The sequence below is a fragment of the Danio rerio genome, chromosome 13 (genome assembly GCF_049306965.1).
Source record: "Danio rerio strain Tuebingen ecotype United States chromosome 13, GRCz12tu, whole genome shotgun sequence".
NCBI lineage: Eukaryota > Metazoa > Chordata > Actinopteri > Cypriniformes > Danionidae > Danio > Danio rerio.
In genome coordinates, this window is record NC_133188.1 from 43,167,570 (window position 1) to 43,194,092 (window position 26,523).

The 26,523-nt window shown below is 36.7% G+C and overlaps 1 protein-coding gene across 2 annotated transcripts in view; it reads right to left on the minus strand.

The window, feature by feature from the left end:
* Nucleotides 1-731: 731 nt before the first annotated feature.
* Nucleotides 732-26,523, minus strand: part of zgc:171482 — a 174,195-nt gene continuing 148,403 nt past the window's right edge. For both annotated transcript variants that reach the window (XM_068212964.2, XM_005157052.6), the window contains one exon: nt 732-1,631. In XM_068212964.2, coding sequence (XP_068069065.1) covers nt 1,610-1,631 — 22 coding nt within the window. In that variant the 3' untranslated portion in view covers nt 732-1,609. The remainder of the gene's footprint in view (nt 1,632-26,523) is intronic.

Sequence of the window (26,523 nt, forward strand, 5' to 3'; positions counted from 1 at the left end):
CATACTACCTTTTTAACTTTTATTTAATGTTTGCAGTGCAAATCCATTTAGATCCACTTATTTGTTAAACAAAGCAAGGGTCTCATATAATATATCTACTAAAAGACAGAAAATATTACTTTATAAAGTGTACTGTAAATAAATCAAATGAACACTTTCATGTTAGTCAATAATATTAGTGAAATTAATTTAAAAACTGAATAAATATAAATTTACACACATTTACACAAGTAAATAAATAGACTCAATGATGGGCAAAAAATCTGCGGAAATCTGCACGCAGATTCCGTGTGGGCCTACTTATAACCTCTAAAGTCTCAAGATCATAAATTAAAATAACAACGTATGACAACTGAGCCGAATTTGTGGGACTCTGAAAATAAAACTCTAAACTCTGACCAATGTGAGGAGAGTTTACTCGCATGTGACTTGTTTTGGTTTGTTTAGAAACTTTGCCGGGTAAAACCGAACCTCGCACCAAGAACAAACATAAACATTGTAACTATTTAATCCCTGTTTCGGAACAAAACAATCAATCTACAATCGTGAAAGCATTCTAAATCTAAAAGTTACAAACTGCCATGAGATTGCATAAGATGTTTACGAAACGCTTGTTTGCTGATATTCAGTGCAACTCTGTGCTCGTTTTTATAAATGAGGCCCCAGTGTTTTTTTGTTTTTTTGTTTTTGTTTGCTTTGTAGCTACCATATAGTCTAAGATAACAAGAAAATACACCACAGTTAAAATTTTTATGCCACATCAGAAAAGCAAAAATAGAGCATTCATACATAAAACGGCAGGCACTGAGCTCTGGTTTTACAGGCAGTCATTTTGGCATAGATTTAGATCAAGCTCAGAGCCTGCTTCACACTTTTTACGTCCATGTGAATCATCTGTGATGGGAGTCGGGGTGAAAAAAAATGCCAGCTCATTGCATCTGGACTCCTTGATATTGATGACGTATTTCAGTTGACATCAGTGTTTAAGCAGCATCGCAGCTTGGTAAGAATATTCTGCAATGCTGATGATACGAAGCGAATGAACACTTTTAGTCTGTGCTAAAATGTTGTTTTGGACACAAAAGGCAGATGAAATGATTCCTCGCTGGCAGCATTTGTGTACTTCTATGGTAAGTACTCAACAAAATCACTGAAAAAAGGTTGATGATCTCTTTTTTGTCATCGGCATGCCAAAGCGAACAAACCAAAGCAGCAATGACTGGTTTGAAGAGCAGACAAAATGACAGGCCACTGCATACAAAGAGTCTCAAAGGCAAAAAAAAAAAAAAAAAAGTAACAGTGTCTCTTTAGGCTGGTGCGCTCGAGCCATATGATGAACATCACTGGACTTTATTGATCATAGACATCCTTTTGTTTTTATGCTCGTGGAAAGACAGACGATATTCCAAAGTAGAGCAGTCTTTAAGTGTTTGATTGAGAGTAAAAGTATAAAATGCTCGCAGATGTTTGAAGAACTTTCGATATTGTACGTCAATTCTTGTGACCAAACAAGGATATTTTCTTATGTATCCACAATTAGTTTATGCAGCTTCATAGTTTTGCTGAAATGGCCTCTGTTGTCTGTGTCATCTGGATGATTTGCTGTTCTTCATTGCTGATTCTGCTTCAAGCTGAAAAAAAAAAATTAGAAAAGGAAGTCATTTAGTGTTATATACATTTATCTTCACTTTTAGCGGTTTCAGTGTTTACATTATGTTATAATTTCAAACATTTTTTTTCATGTTTAGCAGTGTACTGACATACTGTGACCTGCCATAAAGACACAAATCTTTTTTGTTTTATTTTAGCTTATTTTTACATTATTATTATTATTATTATTATTAATTTTATTTTATTTTTGGATATTTGATTGCACCGATATGGATTTTTTGGCTGATATCAATAACTGATAACTCTCTAGATATCAAATCCGATAATCGATTGTTATGATCATCAGCGATTGAGTGGCTGCAGATCACTTGTAAACACCCATATCGCAAAATTCGCCATTATATGGACTACAAGTCCCAGTCACACACCGCTTAAACACACCTGTTCCGAGTTCCAGTGATTATACACGCACATACACAGCTAAAGGTCATCATTCAATTATCACAAGGACTCACACACACACAGACACACATCGGGCTGAGTTTTGTAAATAGTTTTGTGAACAGTACGATGCGTTTTCCTTGCCTTGCCGTGTTTTTGACCTTTGCCTTGTTTGTTTATGTTTTCCACTGCCTGCCTGTACTGACCAGTCGCCAGTGTATTTGACTAAGACTCTGGATTTTCCTGCATACATCTCTTTGCTCCTGATTGTGACCTTTGCTTGCCTGACTATTCTGCTAAATAAACCTGCAACTGGATCTGCACCCATTTGTCAGCGTTCCCAATCCCATTACGCCGATATATTATAGTGTTATATTAAATATAAATATTTCTAAATATTTTTATAAAATGAACAACTGATTTTATTTTTAAACACTTCATAAAAGTTTGAACTGATCTTACAATAGCCTATTCAAACAAAAAACGCCATAATTTTAAAAGATATATGGACTTTTATTCATGATTTCACATAAATCAGCATGGCAAAAATAAATTATTTCCTTTTCTTTTCATAGCAAATTAACATGCAACTTAATTGATTAAATAAAGTGGGATTTAATTTACAAACAAGTTAAATAAATCTGTTTTAAATAAAATAAAAATTAAATAATTGAAACTAGATCAAATGTTCTTGAAAAAACATGTACAGTAATGGATGGATGTAGAAATATGTTATATTCAAAACAGAGAGGTGTTTTGATAGTTCAGAGCCACTTTACAAGCGAAAAGCTAAATGTGGATAGTTTACACCAGACAATGAAGTAAACTTCACAAAAGTGAAACCTTTGTGAAACCTGAACTGCGTTAATTGCGTTAATTTTTCTTAACGCGTTAATTATTTAAAATTAATCGCATGCGTTAACGAGTTAATTTTGACAGCGCTATTTAAAATATATTTTTGTTATTATTATTTTCATCATTATTATTTTTAATATTGGACACAAGTTTCCTTGTCATTTCCATCTTAACTCTGCAAAACAAAGTTCTCCATAAAACACCTTCGTTTTGAACTTGATCAAACCTGCCAAGCTTGAGGTGAGAGTGTGAGAATGTTTCAGGTTGGATGTTTCCTGGCTTGCGTGTACTGTAATAACACAGTGCAAATATTTACACTAATCCATCACAGAAGATAAACTGTTCCAGCGAAGATTTCCCTTTCTTTCCTCAAACATCAATTTGCACACACAGAGACGCCTCAGGAGAAATGCAGGAGACTAATTCTAGCCACCAGGACTGTCGCATTAAATCCTGTAAGAGCGACACAGCTGAACACCTGGGGAAAGCTGGAGTCTCTCGGGAGGTCAATCTCTCACCCCTGTGCAAACAAAGCCCAAAATAAATCTGCTCGTCTGCTAGACCGCCTGGAGAATAACCTTCCTAAAACCCGCCGGCCTTATAATCCTTATCATACCGCACTGACTGAACACTGTACCTGCTGATAACTCTGTGTATTTGCATGCCTTGTTTTAGCACCTGATAACGAAAGAGATCATGCAGAGCAGGTAATTGTGCAAACACAGCCACAAACTAAGTGCTGATAGCAAATGTTGCTTCCTGTCAGCAGAAATGCTTTAAAAGTTTGATTTTAATCAGCATTTATACTAGTGAAGTTTTAATTTAAAACACATACGTTTTGTTATGGTTATGCCTGGTATCCACACTACTCCAGCATCTTGAACCCACAAAAACAGTCTGTTTTGATAGCGCTGAAAACAACGTTTAAGTTTGACAATGTTTACAGTAGTGTGTTTTGGTTTTAAAACGTGGTTCTAAAATGAAAACACTCCTAATCCATATTGCTGCATTTCAAAAAAAAAAAAAAAAAAAAAAAAAAAAAAAAAATATATATATATATATATATATATATATATATATATATATATATATAAAGTGAGTAAAGTGATGAAGTTTGGTTAAAAGAGGTAAATATTAAGGTCCAAACTTAATTTTATTTTTGTATTTCTTCCCCTTGGCCCTCGAAGGGCTTAGTTTTATCCCTAAGAAATGGGACAGTACTAAAACATCTGCACACTTCATCATATGTCATTGCAATCGTTTACTTCATATGAGATTGACGATCGCGACTGCTGTTGTCATTCCAGTTGTGTAATTTTTTTGGTATTTATTGTGGTCAGATTTGGGTGTAATGCATTCCAAAGTAACAAGTTACTGTATTCTAATTAAATCTTTGAGGAATGTAGTACTGCAACGAATTACTTTTTAAATTTGTGTAATTTGATTATAGTTATTAAAGTCATTGTGATTTTGTTACTTGCGTTACAAATATAATTTTTAGAAGAAAAATTGCTACTTTTAAATCACGTTTCCTGCTCCTATGTCAGTTAATAAGCATGTTAATAAGCAAACTAACATTATGTTTTAGTAGTTTTAAATAATGTATTCTATATTAAGAAATAAGTCTGTAAAATAACAGAAAATGTACTGGTGGCTGATTACAATGTTTTTGTACCATAGTATACAACACCTGCCAAAACAACAAATCCCCTTTACGTCAGTTTATAAGCATGCCATTTAAATTGCTGGAGAACGCCTACTGAAATGGCTGCTGATGAGTGTGGTTGCTTCTTCTAGTGGAAATACAGACATTACTTTGATTTCATTGCATGTAAAAGCTAAAATATTTTTGTGAAAGTCGGTCTATGTCCAGTCTCTAAAGAACTTTTGACTGCTTTTAACTGGACCAGCAATTTGTTTAAACACTCAAACATTCTACGACAATACTTGTCACTAAGGCCCCGTTTACACTAGTACGTTTTAGTTTTAAAACGGCGTTTTAAAATGAAAACCATTCGCGTCCAAACTAGCGTTTCACACAACGTTTCTGAACTCTTTGTCAACACCACACCACTGGAAACGCACATTACATGACCACAAACACACACACTCTGGCATACGCTGCAGCATGTCTATACAGATGAGAGCTGTGCATGTCTGACTGTTCATCAATGATCTTCTGCTGGATCTAATCTCACAATATTTGTTAAACGGGACATTAGTTCATCTTGTTGTCTATATCTAACGACATATTCTTCGACTTTGGTCTTTGGAATCTTTACTTGTTCTCAGGTAACGTGTTTTGGCTGAGCGCAAAGATGAGTAAATAATTAATGTAACCATGTACATTCTGTATATTGGCTGATTGTTTGCCTTTATTTCCAATAATGTATAAACTTATTGTACGTTATACTTTTATAATGTCCATTATTGATTATTAAAACTGAAATTCAGCAAAAGTTGTTACATATTTTCAATGAAAATGAAAGAAGGCAGTGATGTTATCGGCTCCATTTTGTTATAAATATTCATACAGTAAAGATGACGCTCATATATGCAGTAGGACGCCTCAACATTTCTGCTGTCTGTTAAGTTGTTAATATCAAAATGAAAATAGGCAGTTCCTCATATCATGTTTTCTTTTTATTGTTAAGATAGTAAAAAAACGTACGTATACAAAATATTTATCATATTAGATATATCCTATATCTAATATATTAAACATATTTACATTCAGATGTTTGAATATACAGTACTGTACCTATACAGTTCCTACTGTAAATATACACTCATATGGTTACAATATATATTTTCACAAGTCAACATGACACAAAGATGTGTGTAGGAAACAAGCCTCCCATAGAGCTACTTTTCCCCCTTTTATCTTCTACTTTGGATCAACATTGTGATCATATAATATAAGTGGATGCCAGTAAGAACGATAGAAGAAGGTGAATCTACAGGATAATGAGCCCTGCTTGTTTTGAAAGGAGGCATGTTTTTCCTCGAAAGGAACGCAATCATTTAAATCTGCCTGGTGCAATACTATACAGTACTCGGAAAAGCTAGCACTTGGAAAAGCTAGACTGCAGGTGTAAGCAAGTAAGCAGCGGAGTTTGGCATTGAAATACTGCATGCTAAAGTGGCACAACTGTTAGTCAATTCACCCGCAGACTTATAAAAGAATATCAGAGATGCTGAGAGGGAATAGAGGGACTCAGCTCATTGAGCAGACTGCAGTGAATAAAAATTTGCAGGGGTTCAGCCCTGTACCTAGTCTAGTTTCTTTGATGGTTCATAAACGAAGACCTATCTTCAATCATTCTGACAGAAATACAGATTTTAATAGAGCCAGCAATAGAAGGAGCCCTGCACCTTACTTTTATATGCTGTTTTCCTGCTTTGGATTTTTTATTTTTTATTTTTTTTTGTGTTTCCTCCCCAACATAATAAATAATTGTCAAACATCTGAGCTCAGTAAAGCCACAGGAGGACATGGTATAAGGGCCCAAAGCAAACTAAAAAGGCATGTTTCAAGATAACAAGACTATCAAAATTTGTATCTAAATTAACTGCTGAAAAGTCCAGATCTCGTAAACTCTTCCATTAGCAAGACTGAAAAGTTTTTTGCTACCTATGCTGTTTTAAAGCGTTCTAATTTTGATGTCAAGGTCTTTTCAACAGGTTTACATCTATACAAGGTCATAAAATATTTTAATTTCCTTTTAATATGCATTTAGTTTCAGTCTTTTTTAACACTGGCTGAAATTGTGAAAACAAACCCCTGTATACATTTCTGGAGAGCGCAAATTATGTAGCCAGAGCTATGTATGGCTGCATTTTGTATTTACAATGAATGCTAGGGGGTGGTATGACGGCACCGACAGCATCTGTTTCTTTTTATGCTGCCAGCTGACCTCCGTGTGGACAGATTTTCTGCTGTCTCCAGTTTGCCTAGTAGCTCACCTCATACAGTGGCAATGGGGTTTGAGTCTGGCAAAGAACACCTCCAGAAAGCAGGTAAAACAAAAGGCAAAAAAATTTATATTTTAAAATATAATAAAATTAGTCAGCCAGTCAGTCAGTCGACAGCAGCCTCTGGTGGATTTAGGCATGAACAGCAGGCAAGAATGACCGAAATCAAAAAAAGTGTACACAGTGGCCTTTGGTGGAAATGCGAAAACAAAAACTGCAAAAAACAAAACTCCTGGGGTGTATTTCACACTTTCCAGAAATGTATACAGGGGTACGTATCAATAATGAGGCTGGGTTGTCTTTTTCTCATTTCAAGAGTTCACACTTAGCTGATGATTGATAATAAAGCTAGTTTGGCGTGCTGTCCCGGGAGAGAGCCCTGAGCTTATAAGATCCTCGAGCCCTGGGCTCCCTCCCATTGCAAGGCGAGAGGGGAGTTTGAGCTCAGGTAGATCTCGATGACTCCCCCTCTTGCTTGTTGTAGCTAAGTGTCAGATATGGATGCTGAAAGGTGTACTTAGAGTTTAGCTAAAGTATTTTGATTAATTGTTTAGAGTGCTTGTTTTTGAAGTGTGGGAGGAAACCGGAGGACCCGGGGCAAAACCCCCACGACCACGGGGAGAACGAGCAAACTCCGCACAGAAATGTCGTCTGGTTTGGAAAGGAATTAAACCATTCTTGCTGTGAGGCAACAGCGCTAATCGCTGGCCACCGTGACGCCCGTTTGAAAGCAGGGAAAGTAGGGTTGGGTGGGGGGGTTTCTTTAAGACGAAGATATTGAGATGAGGAAAGTCTGGTTATTTATAGTGAGTTAAGGATCGTCTGATAGGATAATCAGTCATTAGCTAAAGTTGGAACAGCTGTGAACAATCATAAGCACGTGATCCTCTCGAAATTTGTTTATAAATAAACTTCACTTATTTGAAACTATTTGTCTTTACTAAACCCCTCTCTTCTGCTCTGATTGGTCAGATGGTTTAGAGGCGTTTACAGACCCTAGTTTTCATATATCTGAATGAGAAAATGTACTAATATGTACAGTATTATTCATGTAAACAGTATAATATGTGATTATGTGTAGAGTTATGCTGTAAAAAATATCTGATAATATTTTTTCATATTTTTTGATTCACAAGTGTTTTCCGTTTATTTGCGGTAGTGAATTGCATTATGAGACGTTGATCTCTGCTCTCCCGACTTTTGATGTTGAAAATTCAACTCTACAATTTAGCAAAGTCAGTTTAAATTATGTTTGAAATAATGTATAATAAATACTACATTGAGAAATAAGTCTGTAAAATAACAGAAAATGTACTGGTGGATTACTACAATGTTTTTGTACCATAGTATACAACACCTACCCAAGCAATATATCTCCTTAAATCATAAAAAATATTCATAAAAGTCACTTTTTTCAGACTTTTTAAGGTTAAAAGTTGTTGGAAGAAATATATATTAAAAGCATAAATAAACCAGGAAAAAAAAAAAAAAAAAAAAATATATATATATATATATATATATATATATATATATATATATATATATATATATATATATATATATATGGAAAACTGCTAATTTATGGGGTTTTTATAGTGTAGGTATATGTTAGACTTAGACTACTGTATAATTCATACAAAAATGCTTCATCAAACCTGTATGATTTTTGATTAATTTCCAAATGCAAAGACATAGGATGTTTGTGTGTTCGTGTTTGTCTGTAAAAATCAAACTGATTGGTCTCCAAAAAATTTACAATGTCTTATTTTGCGATGTCATGCAAATTCCACTCAGTACATGTGAACTCAAAGACAGCCTGATGCTTTGTTTATAGACTGCTTGTAGGTGGCTGTAATTTTGTTTCATCTATCAATTTATGTCGGTGCAGTATAATAGGGTAAATCCATGGGGATTTATCCTATATAGTAACCCTGTTCTTGAAGGCACACCAACAGTACAAATTCTTATAGAGTCAATTGACTCCATTACCTCTCCCTAATCAAACACACTTGAATCAACTCATTTGAACATAAGAAAAGACTCTAAACCCTGAAGTTAATGGGTCAGATATGGGAGACATCCAAAATACGTACTGTTGGTGTGGTTCCAGGAACAGAGTTGGGAAACACTGCTGTATAGTGCTTGCGTAAAGCATATTAACCTATTTGGATGCATGTGCAAGTGCTCCTTTTTATTTATTTCACCCCCCAACAACTACCCCAGCCATAAACCTATCCCTCATTGGGGGATGAGCAAATCATACTAAATATGAATAAATTACAAATTCACACAAACTATAACCACTAAATCAGAAAGTAATGAATTGCCATGAGATTGTGTTGGATATACTCTATTTCTGTCAGTGTCTGTGTATGTAATATGTGTGTGTGTGTTTTGTGGTTGTTGTGTGTGTGGTCATGGATTGCACTGTGTTTAGTTAGTCACAGCAATAGCCGTCACCTTGGATACCGTGCCAGCCCTGACATCCCAGGTGAAGGGGAACTGTCATCACGATCAGCCGTTGCCAAAATGAGTCAGAAGCGTTTGTGTGTTGAGGCGCCAGAGGGGTCACGATCCTCCCTGTATGCGCTCGACTGACAGCAGAAGAAAGAGGACCTGACATCAGCCTTTCCCTTCAGCGTCGCTGTGAGGCCAGACGCGCTCTCTGGACACTCGCGGCTCCCTATTTACATGAGCTTTAAAAAACCCTGTCAGCTGTTGACTCGTCTCTTGAGAAGCCGGTGAAGTATTGGTGCGCCTTTGGTTGCTTTTCGCTGTGGTTGGGCTGAGGTTGGACAGGAGAGTGCGCATTATTTCAAGGCTCTGACATATTGGCAACTTTCTGAGGACGTGAAGACAGGCGATTTAAGCTTGTGTCTGGTGAACAGAGGCCATATTTAGTTCAGCGATCAGTATATTGCTGTTTGAGCATGAAAAGATTTGAGAGTTCACTCTCAAAAGTTATTGTGTATATCAATCATGCTTGCAACTACCTATTTAATATGAGCAGAATCAAAGCAATGATCATAATTGATCAAAACAAAACGCATCATTTTTATGGACATAATTTCAAAGTGCAGTCTTGGGTGGTTCGGGGACCACAGGATTTCATCTCTGTTATTTGCAGATGATGTTGATCTGTTGGCTTCATCGAACATGAACCTTCAGCATGCACTGTGGCAGTTTACTGCTAAGTGTGACACGGCTGGGATAAGAATCAGCACCTCTAAGTCCAAGGTCAGGGTGCTCCACCAGAAAAAGGTGGTTTGCCATCTCCAGGTTGGAGGAAAGTCCTTACCTCAGGTGGAGGAGTTTAAGTATCTCAGGGTTTTGTTCACAAGTGAGGGAGGGATGGAAAAATGAGATTGACAGGCGGATTGGTGCAGCGGCAGCAGTAATGCAGTCAATGTTCCAGCCCATTGTGGGAAAGAAGGAGCTGAGCTGAAAGTAAAAGCTCTTGATTTACCGGTCAATCTACGTTCCTACTCTCACCTATGGTCATGAGCTTTGGGTCATGATCGAAAGGACAAGATCTCGGATACAAGCGGCCAAAATGAGTTTCTTTCGCAGGGTGACAGGGCGCACACCTTATTGACAGAGGAGTTTGTCACCCAGGAGAAGCTCAGAGTAGAGCCACTGCTCCTCCACATCGAGAGAAGTCAGCTAGGTGGCTCGGGCATCTGTTTCGGATGCCTCAAGGATGCTTACCTAGGGAGGTGTTCCAGGGATGTCCCATCAGGAGGAGGCCTTGGGGAAGACCCAGGACACGCTGGAGGAACTATGTCTCTCTGCTTGCCTGGGAACGCCTCGGGATCCCCACGGAGGAGCTAGAGGAAGGGTCTGGGGAGAGGGACGTCTGGAGATCTCTCCTAAGACTGCTGCCCGCGTGACCCGGCTCCGGATAAGCAGTTGCTTCAGATTTGTCGGCTGCACACCCATGATGCGAATCTCCTGCTCCACTGCATCCTAAAGATGATCAATCGGATTGAGCTCTGGTGACTGAGTAGGCCATTGGACTACAGCGAACTGATTGTCTTGTTCAAGAAACCAGTCTGAGATGATTCACGCTTTATGACATGGCACATTATCCTGCTGGAAGTAGCCATCAGAAGATAGGTACACTGTAGTTATAATGGGATAGCTTGGTAAGCAACAATACTCAGGTAGGCAGTAGCATTGACACAATGCTCAATTGTTACTGATGGGCCCAAAGTGTGCCAAGAAAATATCCCCCACACCATTACACCACCACCACCAGCAGATCCATACTTTCATATTGTTGACGCCAAATTCTGACCCCACCATCCGAATGTTGCAGCAGAAATCGAGACTCATCAGACCATTCAACATTTTTCCAGTCTTCTATTGGCCAACTTTGGTGAGCCTGTGCAAATTGTAGCCTCAGTTTCCTGTTCTTAGCTGACAGGAGTGGCACCCAGTGTGGTTATCTGTTGCTTTCAATCTGTAATCTGTATATACACCATGTATAGCTCTGGGCTCAGAAAGTTCTGAAAATATAATTTTATCCTACATTTTTTGAAGGAAAATGACAGTGTAGGTTATATAGGCTGCTGTTAAATACAGAACTTCTCTATTAAAAAGGTGAAAAAAACACCTGCAAGTTCTGAAAGAGATCAAGCGACAGCCAGGTAAAGGAAAAGAAATGCAAAAGTAACTCAAAAGTAATATAACACATTACTTTTTTCTAGGGGTGTCAAAATTAATTGTTTCTTCGATGCATTGCGATGCAGACTAGACAATTCGGTATTGGTTCAGTATTAATCATAACCAGTTATTATGTACTGACATCATGTATCTCATATGCGCTATGTCAGGGTAGAATACTATGGCAAGGGTGGTGAGCATTAGTATTTAAACGTTCCAACTACTTAATAACGCAGAAACTCAGCACACTTTACTGCGTTTGTGTTTGTTGAACAGTCTTTCACTCACACAGCAGAAGCCCCTAATTCACTGCTATGGAAAAACTGAAAGTAAACTCAATTTCTCTCTCTCTCTCTCTCTCTCTCTCTCTCTGTGGATTATTAACCTGCTGTCGTGAGGTAAAGTTTCCTCTTCTCTCAGCTGTTAAAGGGATACTTCTAGATACAGAAACAAGCTTGTCTGCATAGCAAGTTTTCTTCTCGGCGTCTATCATAGATCAGCTGGGAGTGATCGTTGCTGCCGTTTATCAGTGTCACTCATTGGTGAACAGTGCCAGAGCATTAGAGCCAATCGCAGCCCTTTCTGTTGAGCGCGTGACCAGTCATAGAGGAAAGAACTCGCTCGAAGGCTCAGAAAGCGAGCGGGATATTCGTTTATCTGCTATAAATAATGCTTATGTTGTTCTGTGCATCTACTTGAGTTTTTAAAGGTGCAGTTTATATATGTGACTGTTTGTATTATAAATAGTATATTAATATAAATGTTTTTATAAATTTTAATACAAGAACTGCTGTGCTGTGAAAAAAAAAAAGTTATAAACTGTATATGGAACGCATCGTCAATGCACCATGATGCACTAAAATATCGAATTGACCTGAATCAATGGCATGATAATCATAACCGAACCAAACCATGAGACCAATATTTTTTCTGTAAAAACTAAGTAGTGCAATTAGTTTCTTTTTTGGGGGAGAAACTCAATATTGTAATGCGTTACTTTCAAAAGTAAATTTCCCTAACACAAGTGATGACACAATAAATGACTCATCAATTTTAATTTCACAAAAACGCACTGGTTTAACCTTGGTCGAGTGCTTCATGACAGAGGTAGGCATAGGAGGAACATTTTGAAAGTAATTGGAGAGGAATTTTACTGCACCATTTAGCATCTCAAATTACAGTTTATCCTTCATGCTTCTCCAGCAGCACATATTTTTAAGTGTTGCGTGCTGGGCAGAGAGGAAAACAAACCCTGAGGAGGCCCATATGAGCTAGACCACTTTAGTTTATTTTCCTCTGTCCTTCCCTGAAGTGAAAGATCTCGCCGCTGATGATGAGTGCCGAGCTGCACAACTTCTGAAAGGCAATATCTTGAAAAGCAATATGATGGCACTACTGTTAGATGCTTCCCTAGGGTTGACAGTTCTTGTGAGATGCAGTATGCCTTGTGCACTTTGCCTCAAATAGTGCCCGGTTTGAAGTTGCATAGACAAGTAGAGAAACACATGGTGTGCTTTATGTAGACTAACTGTACTTTTACACCACAAACTTAAAAGTTTTCCCTCTGCATTCTTTAAAAGTTTTGCAGCAAAATAATGTCAAAACTAAAATTTATTTTCTCACAGATCTATAAAAATGACATTATTCTGCATGTCAGGCCAGTAGTTAAAAGTACTTTTATACAGAAACTGATCTGTAGCTCTGTAGTCTTAAGTATCAAATACTTGTATATCCCTATAGACTAAACATGCAATACACTTAGATTTATTCATTTAGCAGATTATATTATCTAGAGAGACTTGCATATTAAAATAGAAGAAACACTTCAAATCACCAGAGAGCAGCAATTTATAGGTGTCATGAGGTTAGCAGGATTTGTTGTGCTTGTAACTGAGTGTTTGTACACTACCTGACAAAAGTCTTGTCATTGATTCCAGATGTAAAAGCAACAAACAATAACTTGACTTCTAGTTGATCATTTGGAAAAATGGCAAAAGGTAGATTTTCCCAATGAATCATCTGTTGAACTGCATCCCAGTCATCACAAATTCTGCAGAAGACCTACTGGAACCCACATAGACCCAATATTCTCCTAGAAATAAGTCAAGTTTGGTAAAGGAAAAATCATGGTTTGGGGTTACATTTAGTATTGGGGCATGCGAGAGATCTGCATAGTGGATGGCAACATCAACAGCCTGAGGTATCAAGACATTTATGCTGCCCATTACGTTACAAACCACAGGAGAGGGCAAATTCTTCAGCAGGATAGTGTTTATTCTCATACTTCAGCCTCCACATCAAATTCCTCAAAGCAAAGAAGGTCAAGGTGCTCCAGGATTGGCCAGCCCAGTCACCAAACATAAACATTATTGAGCATGTCTGGAGTAGATGAAGGAGGAGGCATTGAAGATGAATTCAAAGAATCTTGATGAACTCTGGAAGTCCTGCAAGAACGCTTTCTTTGCCATTCCAGATGACTTTATTAATAATTGCAGAGATGTATGGATGCAGTCGTCCAAGCTCATGGTAGTTATACACAATATTAATGATTTTTCCACTGAATGTGCTTTAAAACAATATGTATATTGTATATTGTCCATTGTGTGTAATGGATAATCAATGGATTGGTGTAAGTTAAAGTATTTAAAATGCGCAACTCAGAGGGAAAGAACCACCTGAAGAAAGTGGAATGCAGCCAAAAAGAAAGTTAATGTGTGGATGTCAATTACATGGGCATATCTAATAGCTCGTAGCAACGTGTACTAGCTACCTCTCTGCAAATATTTTAGAGCATATTTACACACATCAACATTATTGAAATTACATTTATTCGTACGGCACACCTTCCAGCCAATCAAAATTAAGACTTTTAACAGATCATAAAATAAACTGTGTTAACTAGTGGGGATTACTATTTAGGATAAAATGAACCTAGTTTGTGTGTGTGTATATATATATATATATATGTGTGTAATAATTTTAGTCAGAATTATTACCCCCTGAATTATTAGCCCTCCTGTTTAATTTTTTCCCCAATTACTGTTTAACGGAGATATTTTTTTAAAAAATACATTTCTAAATATAATAGTTTTAATAACTCATTTCTAATAACTGATTTACTTTATCTTTGCCATGATGACAGTAAATAATATTTTACTAGATATTTTTCAAGACACTTCTATACAGCTTAAAGTGACATTTAAATGCTTAACAAGGTTAATTAGGTTAACTACTCAGGTTAGGGTAATTAGACAAGTTATTGTATAACGATAGTTTGTTCTGTAGACTATTAAAAAATAGCTTAAAGTGGCTAATAATTTTGACCTTAAATTTTTTTTAATTAAAAACTCACTATTCTAGCTGTAATAAAACAAATAAGACTTTTCCTAGAAAAAAATATTATCAGACATACTGTGAAAATTTCCTCGCTTTGTCAAACATCATTTGGGAAATATTTAAAAAAGCTAATAATTCTGACTTGAACTATATATATATATATATATATATATATATATATATATATATATATATATATATATATATATATATATATATATATATATTTTTTTTTTTACTTCTAATAAGTTTTGTTATGACAGAGTCTTGACCTACTGTACCGTCTACCGTCTCAAAACAGCTCTATTATGGTAAAGCACTTCGATTTATGTTCCTCTTCCTACTGAAGGCAGTATCAGGGAATGCAATATATGATAGTACTTCGGTTTGATCCCTCCCTAGTGAACACTAACAGGCGCTTACTCGTTTAAACTGTATTTACACACTAGAACTAACAAGTTGTGAAATCTGAGCACTGCTGCTCAGCATCCTGAGGAATCTTTTTTATAATCAGACAGAAAAGATGCACTTTTAATATTCAGCATTACCATAAACACACTCATGCATCATGAGTTAATGATGAAGCTGAAAGAGTTGAGCTGTTTGCTAATGTTTGGAATCTATTATGAAGTTAGAGAATAGTCATCTTTTCATTACAAAACTTGAAATATGTTTGCGTTTACAGACATGTTAGGAAGAGGAATTCATTTTTAGGGATAAACAGGGTTTTACTGAGTGGCGTTTAAGAGGAATGATTTTGAAAGAGTTCAATGCAGCTATTTTATACTATTATGATTAAACTATGCTTCACTTTTATGAATGCAAGTGATGTATGCATACTTAAAAATTACGGTTTGCACTTTCATGCTCATTAATCATGCCGCTGAGACGAACATTGCACAGATATTGCGCTACTAAAAGCAACTTGTCTTTGCAGAGCATTTTGCGAGACCTTTACTATGCAGACATAGTGTGAATATAAATATTATTTTTCTTGCTTTGTGTTTGTCTTGTTTTCCCTTTAAAAAATTCTCAAGACTTAACTTCATTCCCAATAGACTGGCTTGTTTTCAGAAAAGAAAGCATTGTTTAATTTTTTATGGATTCAAACAAGTGAAGAGAGTGAAATAAGATGCTATATTATATTTGTATTTGCTTATATAAAGCAAAATACCTTGTTTAGTGGAAAAAAATTCTATAAATGAAGTGAGTTTGTATTTGTCAGTTGAGTAAAAAAAAAAAAGATGAAGTCAAATTAATTGTAATGAAAAAAATAATATTAAAGTGTCTCTGGCTCTCTCTGTGTGGGTTCGCAGCAGGTAAAATGAGGACTGAGTTGATTTTTCATGGTAAATACGTTTCCAAAGGAGCTGTTTTTCACTAAAAACTTCAAGCAAGTCTTGTCATGGTTCTCAGGTAAATTATTTAAAAATGTAAAAAAAAAAAAAAAAAACTTTTATATGACTGTGTAGTATTTCATATTATGTGCTTATTTATGTGCTCATTAAATATATACATATTCTTTAACTTAGATTATTATTTTAGTATATATAAACTATATATGATTTAATTAAACTTCTAAAAGTTAAACTACTATGCAATTACATTTAATTTAATTACTATTAAAATGCATTTTTATATTCTTTATGGTTTTTATGTTTTTTAAAATGTTCATTTTATTTTACATTTTATTCTGTTTTTGTTATTTATTTATTTATTTATTTATTTATTTAAATGAACTCTCTAATTAAAGGACATTTTTAAAATCTTAAAATCTATTAAAATCTCTCAATTTATGTATTTATTTGGTTTTGCTTTAAATTTTATATTTATTATTGAAATATTTAAAATAAAAATAGCCTCAGTTGCTGTTATGCCATTAAATAAAAAAAATACATTACATTACATTAATAATTAATTAATTAAATTATTATTTTATTATGGTTTTAACTTGATATAAGAGAAACAATAAAACAAAACTACAAACCACAAACATTTGACTAAAAATTATTTCACGCTGTTCCCCTTGTGTTCGCGTGGGTTACCATTGGATGCTCTGGTTTCCCCCACAAGTCCAAAGACATGTAGTAAAGGTGATTTGGGTAAGCTAAAAAAAGTCTGTAGTGTATGTGTGTGAATGAGTGTGTATGGATGTTTCCCAGAGATGGGTTGCAGATAGAAGGGTATCCGCTGCTTAAAATATGTGCTGGATACGTTGGCGGTTCATTCCGCTGTGGCGACCCCAGATTAATAAAGGGACAAAGCTGAAAAGAAAATCAATGAACGAAAGATTTCACGCTGAATTGATGCAAACTTGATGTTAGGTTAATATTACTGTATGCACGCAAGCTGATAATGACAATTTCTCATGCTCATTAACTACAGGCTACTAGAATTAAAAATTTCAAAGATTTAATGCCATGCTTGGAGTTTTCCACAACTTCCAAGATGCAGCGTAAAGGTTGCAAGAGCTGTAATGCAATTGAGGAAGGCAGTCAGATTAAAGCGTCCACTGAAGAAATCTGTTTTTACAGCCAGTTTCTCTTTATTCCTGTGCTGAGCAGGGAACTAATCCCCAGTGACTGTCAGCCGAATACTCGTCACCTCACCAAAGCTCCTTACACGAGTCCACGCACATCCAGCAGGAGCCGCTTCAGCTAGAGCCCCGGCGGCCCCTGGAGATGCTGATTTAATCCTCAAAACCACTCTCTCTCGCTCGCCCCGCACACGCCGGCACATTAGGCAGCTCATTCCTGAGTTATATAAGAGTGAGATGAGATGAAACTCATTGGTGTCTGTCCATCATGAGAACTCTTCCCAGAGAATGAGCTGTCATGAGTCAGATTGAGGCCACAAACATGCAGATGAGACAGTAGGAACTATCAGAGGGAAAGAAAAGTACATTTGTTGGTTCAGTTTGAGAAATAACAAGTGGTCAGTTTTCTAAAAGAGCTGCACAAATTGCCAGATGCACAAATTGTCAGGTCACTTTAGTTGTGATGTAAGCACTTGCAATGTAATGGAAATCAATGCTTCTACTGTATATTACAAACAAACATCACTTTATAATTTGCTTCATTTTCATTTAATGTCTATTAAATGATTGAACTTTTTTTAAATGAACTTTTTGGGTGAACTATCCCTTTAATTAGTTTTGGTGCAGTGGATAGCGCTGTCGCCTCACAGCAAGAAGGTTGCTGGTTCGAGCCTCGGCTGGGTCAGTTGAAATTTCTGTGTCCAAAGACATGCGCTATAGGTGAATTTGCTAAATTGTCCATAGTGTATATGTGTGTAAAACATATGCTGGATAAGTTGGCGGTTCATTCCGCTGTGGCAACCCCTGATTAATAAAGGCACTAAGCCGAAAAGAAAATGAATGAATGAAGTTTATTTATAAACTAATTTTGAGAGGATCATGTGCTTATGATCGACCACAGCTGGTCCCACATTGGCCAATTCACGATTTACCAATTAGACAATTCCTGTCAATATAAATAATCCAGATTCTTACCACAGTCATCTTCATTTTGAAGAATCCTTCCTTCCACCCCTACTCCTCCTCCTTTCCTAAATTGGATGGCACGGCAGCCCAGTGCTTAGCTCTGTTGCGTCACAGCAAGAATGTCACTGGTTCTAGTCCATACCAAGCCAGTCAACGTTTCTGTGCGGAGTATACATGTTCTCCCCGTGCTCGCATGGGTTTCCCCCAGTTTCTTTCCACCATCCATAAAACATGCTTAAGATAATTGACTAATCCAAATTGGCACCATAGATGTGATCCTAGTCAGTAGCTACCTCTTCATAACAATCCCTTATTGGTAATTAGCAATAAACAGCAGGGGAGATCTTGAGATCTACATGAGCTCAAACTCCCCTTCCCCTACAACCGGGAGGGTGCCTCAGGCTTGAAGAACTTATGAGCTCAGGGCTCTCTCCCATGACAGCATGCCAAACATGCTTTATTAGCATTTCGGTCATCATAAAGTAAACATCCATCATCTTCTCATCTGTGATCTGCATCTAAACAGTCTCTGGGTCATTGCGTGTAACGATTTTGAACATCTTCTTGGACACTTTTATTGCTTCCAAACAGTTTGCTGCAATTATAAATTGTCCATGTTTTGAGCTAGTTCAATATAATGCGATTTACCTTCTATGTGCGATTTAATTGGACCGGAATCAAAAGACAACTCAGCTAATCCCCATAGATAAGAAAATACAAAGTAGTGACTGCTGGTTGAAAGAAAGTAGTGGAGTAAAAGTACAGATACAGCACTAAAATGTACTCAAGGGAAAGTAAAAGTACACATTTTTAAAACTACTTAGAAAATTAAAATTTCTGAGAAAAACTACTGAGTATTTGTAACTAGTTACTTTACACCACTGTTGACAGCTGATATTAACCAATCCATTCATGTTCTGTTCTAACGCAGTGGGCCAATAAGAAGAGCGCGAAGGCGGGGCAAGCATTATGAGCTTTGTTTACTGCAGAAGTTGACATGGCAACTGTTTTAAACCATTCCTGAGTGCTTGGTGTTTTTGGATGCTCAATGAGTGAATGCCTCCTAATTCCGCGCATTTGGTGAATATTTTTCTGTGAAAACTGGTCGCACGACCCAATTTTATGCACTCGCACAAATGCTCGGAAATATATTTTAAAGGTCGCATAGATAAAATTATGGGCGCGTATGCAACCAAAACGGATCACAATTGCTAACCCTGGGAGATGACATTTTCCATTGTTTCACTGAAAAAAGCCTGTGAACCTGGGCTCGTCTGGTGAACTCAGTCAGATGAGCTCTTTCCACCAGAGACGGCACTCTCTGCCCATCCACAGCCTCATTCTCCTGGGTTTCCTTCAGTTCGGGGAGAGTGATTACACAGGTAGCAGGAACCCAATGAACTGGAACCTCCTATCTTGTTCCAGGAAGCCCAAGGGATCGATAGCTGGAGGAGAGGGTCTAAACATCAGTGAGAAAAGCTCAGATTACACCACTCTCAAATAATCAATCAGCACCACTGTTCAAGCAGCCCTCCGTCCTTCCCCAACCTCATTTTCTTGCCATCTTCTTTCATCCTGTCTTTCTCTTCCTCCCTTATTTTCCATTTTTTTCTTACGGGGTGAGACAAAGTTATCTGCACTCAGGCTCCCAATACACCACACCGTTCCGTCCATTTTTGACTACTGTGTGTCAAATGAGGGGTTGCACTTCCAGTTTGAGAAACTTCCATTCAAAAGAACTGAAACAAATCATTTTAATTACTTTACCATTATGCTTGATATTTCATCGTATAACACAGGCATATCTGTGGCCAAAGAACTTTGGAGGTCATTGTTTTGTTTCTCCAGATAACGCTCTATATATATTTCCTTCAGTGCGGTAATATTTAATACACCTCTACACTAAAAATATGCTGGGCTAAAATCAACCCAATTTGAGTTATTTGACAACCCACTGCTGGGTTATTTTTTTACCCAGCTTGTTGTGTTTTATACATTAAACCATTTGAATAAATTTACTTCTAATAATCAGTGGATTAACTGTCAGAAGAATTGTGACTCTTCATCAGTGTACACTCTCAGAAATAGAGGTACGTGAGCTGTCACTGTGGTGGTGTATTTTTAAAAGGTACACATTTGTTCATAAAAGGTCAATATTAATACCTTAAGGGTACATATTAGTACCTTAAAAGTACAAAAGTGTTCCTCTTAAGTTTTAGGCACTAATATATACTTTTGAGGTACCAACATGCACCCTATTAAATAAATGTGTACCTTTTTAAGATGTACCACCCCAGTGACAGCTCAGATACCTTTATTTCTGAGAGTGTACCTGATTATTTAATACAAACTACCGAGGCAGTCATTTTGAAAGTTTTTCATTCTTTCATTTTCCTTCAGCTTAGTCTCTTTATTTTTAAGGGGTTCCCACAGCAGAATGAACCGCCAACTTATCCAGCATATCCTTATACAGCGGATGCCCTTAAAGCTGGAACCCAGTACAGGGAAACACCCATACACTCATTCACACATGTACACTATGGACAGTTTAGTTTATTCAATTCACCTATTCCGCTTGTCTTTAGACTGTGAGCACCTGGAGGAAACCCACAACAACACAAGGAGAACATGAATATCCACACAGAAATGCCAACTGGCCCAACTGGGACTCGAACCAGCAACCTTCTTGCTCTAAGGAGACAGTTTTAAATTTTTGCAATCGAATAACTTTGTTGAAATAAAACACACACACACACACATCTATGATTCCCTGACTTTTAATAAATATCTGTATATTTAATTCTAACATTTTTATGTTTTTATTCCTGCCACAACTGAAAATTATCCAGACACTAACACACAGCTAAAGCTCATGATGGATTGATTTTATGGACTATTTATACACCTCACATTCGCAGACACATTGCTGAGTCTTGTTTTCTGTTAGCATTACAAAGCGTTTTCCTTGTCTTGCCTTTCCATGTTTTTGATCTGTGTTTTGTTTATCATTCATGCCGTTTTGCCGCCTCTCATGATCATTCACCTGTTTCTTGAATTACTCTTATGCTTCACTTTATACCTGTTTGACCTTTGCCTGCCTGACTATTCTCTAAAAAATATGGATCCTCATCTCCGTTGCTCTCGACCAGTAAGTAACACCATTTGTTTACTTGTGTAAATGTGTATAAACTTATATTTACTCAGTTTTAAAATTAATTTAATTAATACCATTGACAAATATGAAAATGTTTATATGATTTACAGTTTGTAAAGTAATATTTTCTGTCTTTTAGTAGAAAAATTTACTTTCTTTGTTTAGCAAATAAGTGGATCTAAATGGATTTGCATTGTAAACATTTAATAAAAGTTAAAAGGGTATTATTATTTTTTAAATAATGTATTACATTTTTAGTTCTGATACTCCCAAAATCATTCCGCATAAATTCGCTGAGTTGTTTTTTTATTTTTATTTATTATTCTGCGCAGAAATATCAAAAAAAAAAAAAAAAAAAAAGTCTGCGGATTCTGTTTGGCCCTACCCCTAAGTCACAAGCATCATGGGGTTTAAAAAAAAGGAAATAGGTCACCAAACATCTCATCCTGAGTTTACCGTCTGCCGTAAAAAACACCACGCAGTCAGCAGTCCAGCGCTGGCCTGTACTAAATCACTGACTTCTCTATCTGCTGGCTGGCCACATAGTAAAAAAAATCAGCTTAAGGGTGCTGACGGGCAAACGCAGCTCAGGTGAAATCCTGGTGTAGCGAGGCCCGGAGCTGCCCTGCCTGTAAGATAAAGGGTGTGTAATCGCTGCAGGACAGACCTGCGTGTTCCTGAGCCGTAAAGGAGATAAGAAAACACACTTAGAGGGAATAAAAAAAAAAAAGCAGAGAGCACTGTGATGACAGGGGAGTTATATGAGTAAACTGGAATGGCAGATATTTTTATTCCTTACTCAAGGTGCTCTGTTATCACTCCACTTTAAATCCATTTCAGGTTTTCCACGTCTCATTTCTCTATTCTCAAAGGTGAATCAGACACAGTCTAATACTAATAATCAATGTTCATCAATAATATTTTAGCGTATCGTCTGTCCATACAGCGAAGGGATGTTTTGATCTTTAGCTCTGTGTGTGAAATGCACAGTGGGACATGTTAGAGCTCAAAAACTTTAGAAATAACCAGAAAATATGGCAGAGCGTATGTTTAAATTTCTGGGATTTAAAGGTTTTGACATTTATTCTTTTCTTATGAGTGGTGGGCAAAGATTAATTGTGATTAATTGTATTTTAATAACTGATTTCTTTTATCTTTGCCTTGATGACAGTTAATATTATACATAGGGCTAGTGGTTTTGACTTCAACTGTATTTATTATGTATATGTGATACACTCATACGTAGAAACAAAATTTGTTACATAAATAAAATTTTTCAATTATATACATATATTTTATAACTTAAAATAAATAAACTTTTTTTCACATACATGCATGCCTTTGTAATGACTTTTAGCCATTAATGTATTTATGCAGATTACACTGTATTTAGCGTAAACTGTGATACAATAATATGAAGCATTTATTTGTTTGTTTACTAAATAATATTAATTAACAGATATTTTACAGTGTGTAAAATAAGAAACCTCCCTCTTTGTTTCAAATCTACCTCAGAATGTTTTTAAAAAATGCTACATGATGGGGTTGGAGCGCCGACAGCAGAGGGAGGAGTGGGTGTGGTTGGCAGAGCAGAGGGAAAAGAAGGGCATTTGTCAGTTGGCTCAACAGCTTAAGTAAAAAAAAAAATAAAAATAAAAAATCTGACACAAAACGTGAGAAGACACATGATTTTATAGTTCACAAATTAAAATGTGAAGAAATAAACAGTATTTTTAACGCTATATGATTGTTGTATCATTACACAGATGATTATGATTATATGACTTTTCTCCTCCTGAATCTCCTCCTGTGTCTGAATGCAGACACAGCGGATACAGCAGGTCTCTTTCCCTATCTATTCCAACCATTAGCTAATCTAACGGTAATCTGGAGGATTTAAAACATGGGTAAACACAAATAGGCAATGTGTCTGAATGGTAACTAACTCAACTGATAAAAGTCAAAGTCTGCAATTCTCCAATTCTTGTACAGCTCTCCTGACAAAAAATGCTTGTTGCACACACACAGGTTGGCTGTATTGGTGACCCTGACAGCATCGCAAGGAAAACCATGCAACCCACCCTGTGAATTATGGCAACAGACATACTAGCCTGAATGGCTAAATACTGCGTGCCGTGCACTTGCTGTTTCACAGCAAGGTCTGTCGTCTGTCCGAATTTGTCTGTCATCGGAAAGCACATGCAGTCATAAATAATTTAGAAGCAGGGTCTTCTCATTGGATAAGAAGACTCTATGAATAATAATGAAAAAGCAGCGCGTCATCTCTGGACAGGCAGATAGCGCTACATCACCGATTTTGATCCTGCCCCATTAATAATTTTAAACCCAAAAGATTACAAAAGCTCAAAATGATTTAGTTTTCCCCACAAGTTAACAGGTGCTAGCATTGTCTGAAATGATGCTCAACACACACGAATTTGTTAAAATCACAAACTAAGCACCCAAGGGTTTCTTGAACCTTTAAATATTATGTTGTGTTTTGTCTAGTGTGGACAGCCAAACTGCTTGTCACTGCAATCTCCTCTCATTATTAGGAATACAAAGTGTGAAACATTACATATATAGATTCTTGCATCACAGTCTATTAAATCATAATCATAGTAAACCATACTGAAGTTTAAAACACAGGTGCTTTGACTTTCAAACACACCGCTCCTCACTCCAGGCTAAATCCTGCAGCTCCACTTTCACACTTCCACTGTTCATATACTCGAGTGGGCGGAGAGGAGATTCGGTAAAGAGGATGTGCTTTCAACACCCAAACGCATGCGGTTTAACTCTTCTTGACTTTCACCTGCAGCGCAGATCCAGCTGGCAGTCCAACAACTGAAACGCATGGCAAAGTTTATACTGAGGCAGTCGGATCCATTTCCACCTGCTGTTATGATGGAGAACATTAGGGAGGATGGGAATGATATATACGAGCCGCTGTCTGCAACTGCAGGAGGAAATAAACTGAAATCAGACCACGTAGTGTCTGTTTTGGAGAGCACTTTGGGTAACACACTTAAGATGCCACATTTATGATCTAAGCGAGCATCCTGTTGGAAAGAAAATCACAGCTTCGGGTGTTTTTTGTGTATCGGTTGCTTCTTATTGACACCGCTTAGATTAAATACAAAGCAAATAGAGACTGATGCTTGAATTTAATGCTTCTCAAATGATTTAACTCAAGAAAATGGACAAGTGTTTTCTAACGTTTTACTGCAGAAAATGCTGATCTGGCTATAATTTTAATATTCAATTCAATTCAATTCAGCTTTATTTGTATAGCGCTTTTACAATGTAGATTGTGTCAAAGCAGCTTCACATAAATGGTCATAGTAACTGGAACAGTGTAGTTCAGTTTTTTAGTGTTTAAGTTCAGTTCAGTTCAGTTTAGCTCAGTTCAGTGTGATTTAATCATTACTGAGAGTTCAAACACTGAAGAGCAAAATCATCGATGCGTAGCTCTACCAATCCTGAACCATGCGAGGCAGTGGCGACAGCGGAGAGGAAAAAAAAAAAATATGATCAAATAAAAATAAATGTATAAAAATTTTTACAATTATTTACTAATTTTATCTATTTATACAAAAAAAATGAAGTGTGCTACTTTAAAAGAAACAAATATATAAATTCCTTTTCTTTATTAAATAATAAATAATTCTTATTTATTTAATTACTGAGTGCATGCTTGAAGAGAGCAAATACAGAGTGATGCTTGAATTTGATGCTTCTGAAATGAGTTACCTCAGGAAAACAGACAGGTGTTTTACCATGGTTTACTACAGATAAATGCTGATCCGGCTATAATTTTAATATGATCAAATTCTAAAAACACCACACTTGACCATGTCACAACTTTCCTTTCCTTTCCTTTCCTTTCCTTTCCTTTCCTTTCCTTTCCTTTCCTTTCCTTTCCTTTCCTTTCCTTTCCTTTTTACTTCCTAATTGAAACTTAATGTCACTGAGCTTGTCAAAAAAATTATCTGTAAAATTATTATTTCAAGAATTCACATTTAGCTCATAATTTATACATAGCTTGTTTGGCATGCTGTCCGGGGACACAGCCTCAAGAGCTCAAGAGATCCTCGGGCCCAGAGCTCCCCCCCCTTTCGCAGGGCGAGGGGAGATTGAGCTCAGCTCGAACTCAAAACTCCTCCGCTGCTGAGGCTAAGGTGAACGTTTTGAGAGTAAGACATTTCGAAAAATATTTAAGCCTATTTTTTCTATAATAGAACTAATTTGGATAATAGGAGGAAGCCGAAGAACCCGGGGGAAACCCACGGGTAGAACACAAGGAGAACATGCAAACTCAGCATAGAAATACCAGATGGCCCAGCGTGGACCCGATGCCACTGGTATTTTTGCTGTGAGTCAACAGTGCTAGTCACTGGGCGAGTCACTGCCACCCATTCTGGATAAAGGAGGAAGAAGGGGAGGAGGGAGTTTTCTTCTAAACAAAGACAGTTGTAGAAAGGAAATGAGGACATATTTATAGTGACTTGGGATCCTTTGATTGGAGGATCGTGATTAGCTAATGTGGGCCAGCTGGGTCAACGATGAGCATGTGCTCTTTTTGAAATTAGTTAAATATTAATCATAATTTAAAAGGGTTAATAATTCTTTTTTTTTGTGCAGTGATTATAGATGGATATTGGATAATATATCTATTATATTGGATGATAATAGAGCTCAGCATTGTGATATTATAATTATTACTTTTCTGTCCATTGACAGTTTTTTTTTTTTTTTTTTTTTTTTACATATTAGCAATTTAGCATTGTTAAAAACAGCTCTTCAAGATGAGGATATGTTTAGGATTCTTTGATGGATGGAATCATTGACATCACATTTGAACTACTGAAAAATTCTGATCTTTCGGTAGTTCTAATATAATCAGGTTGATATGATTGGCTGATAGTCATGTGATATTCTGCCAGTAACAGCACTCGTCCAGCCACTTAACTCCTCACTCATG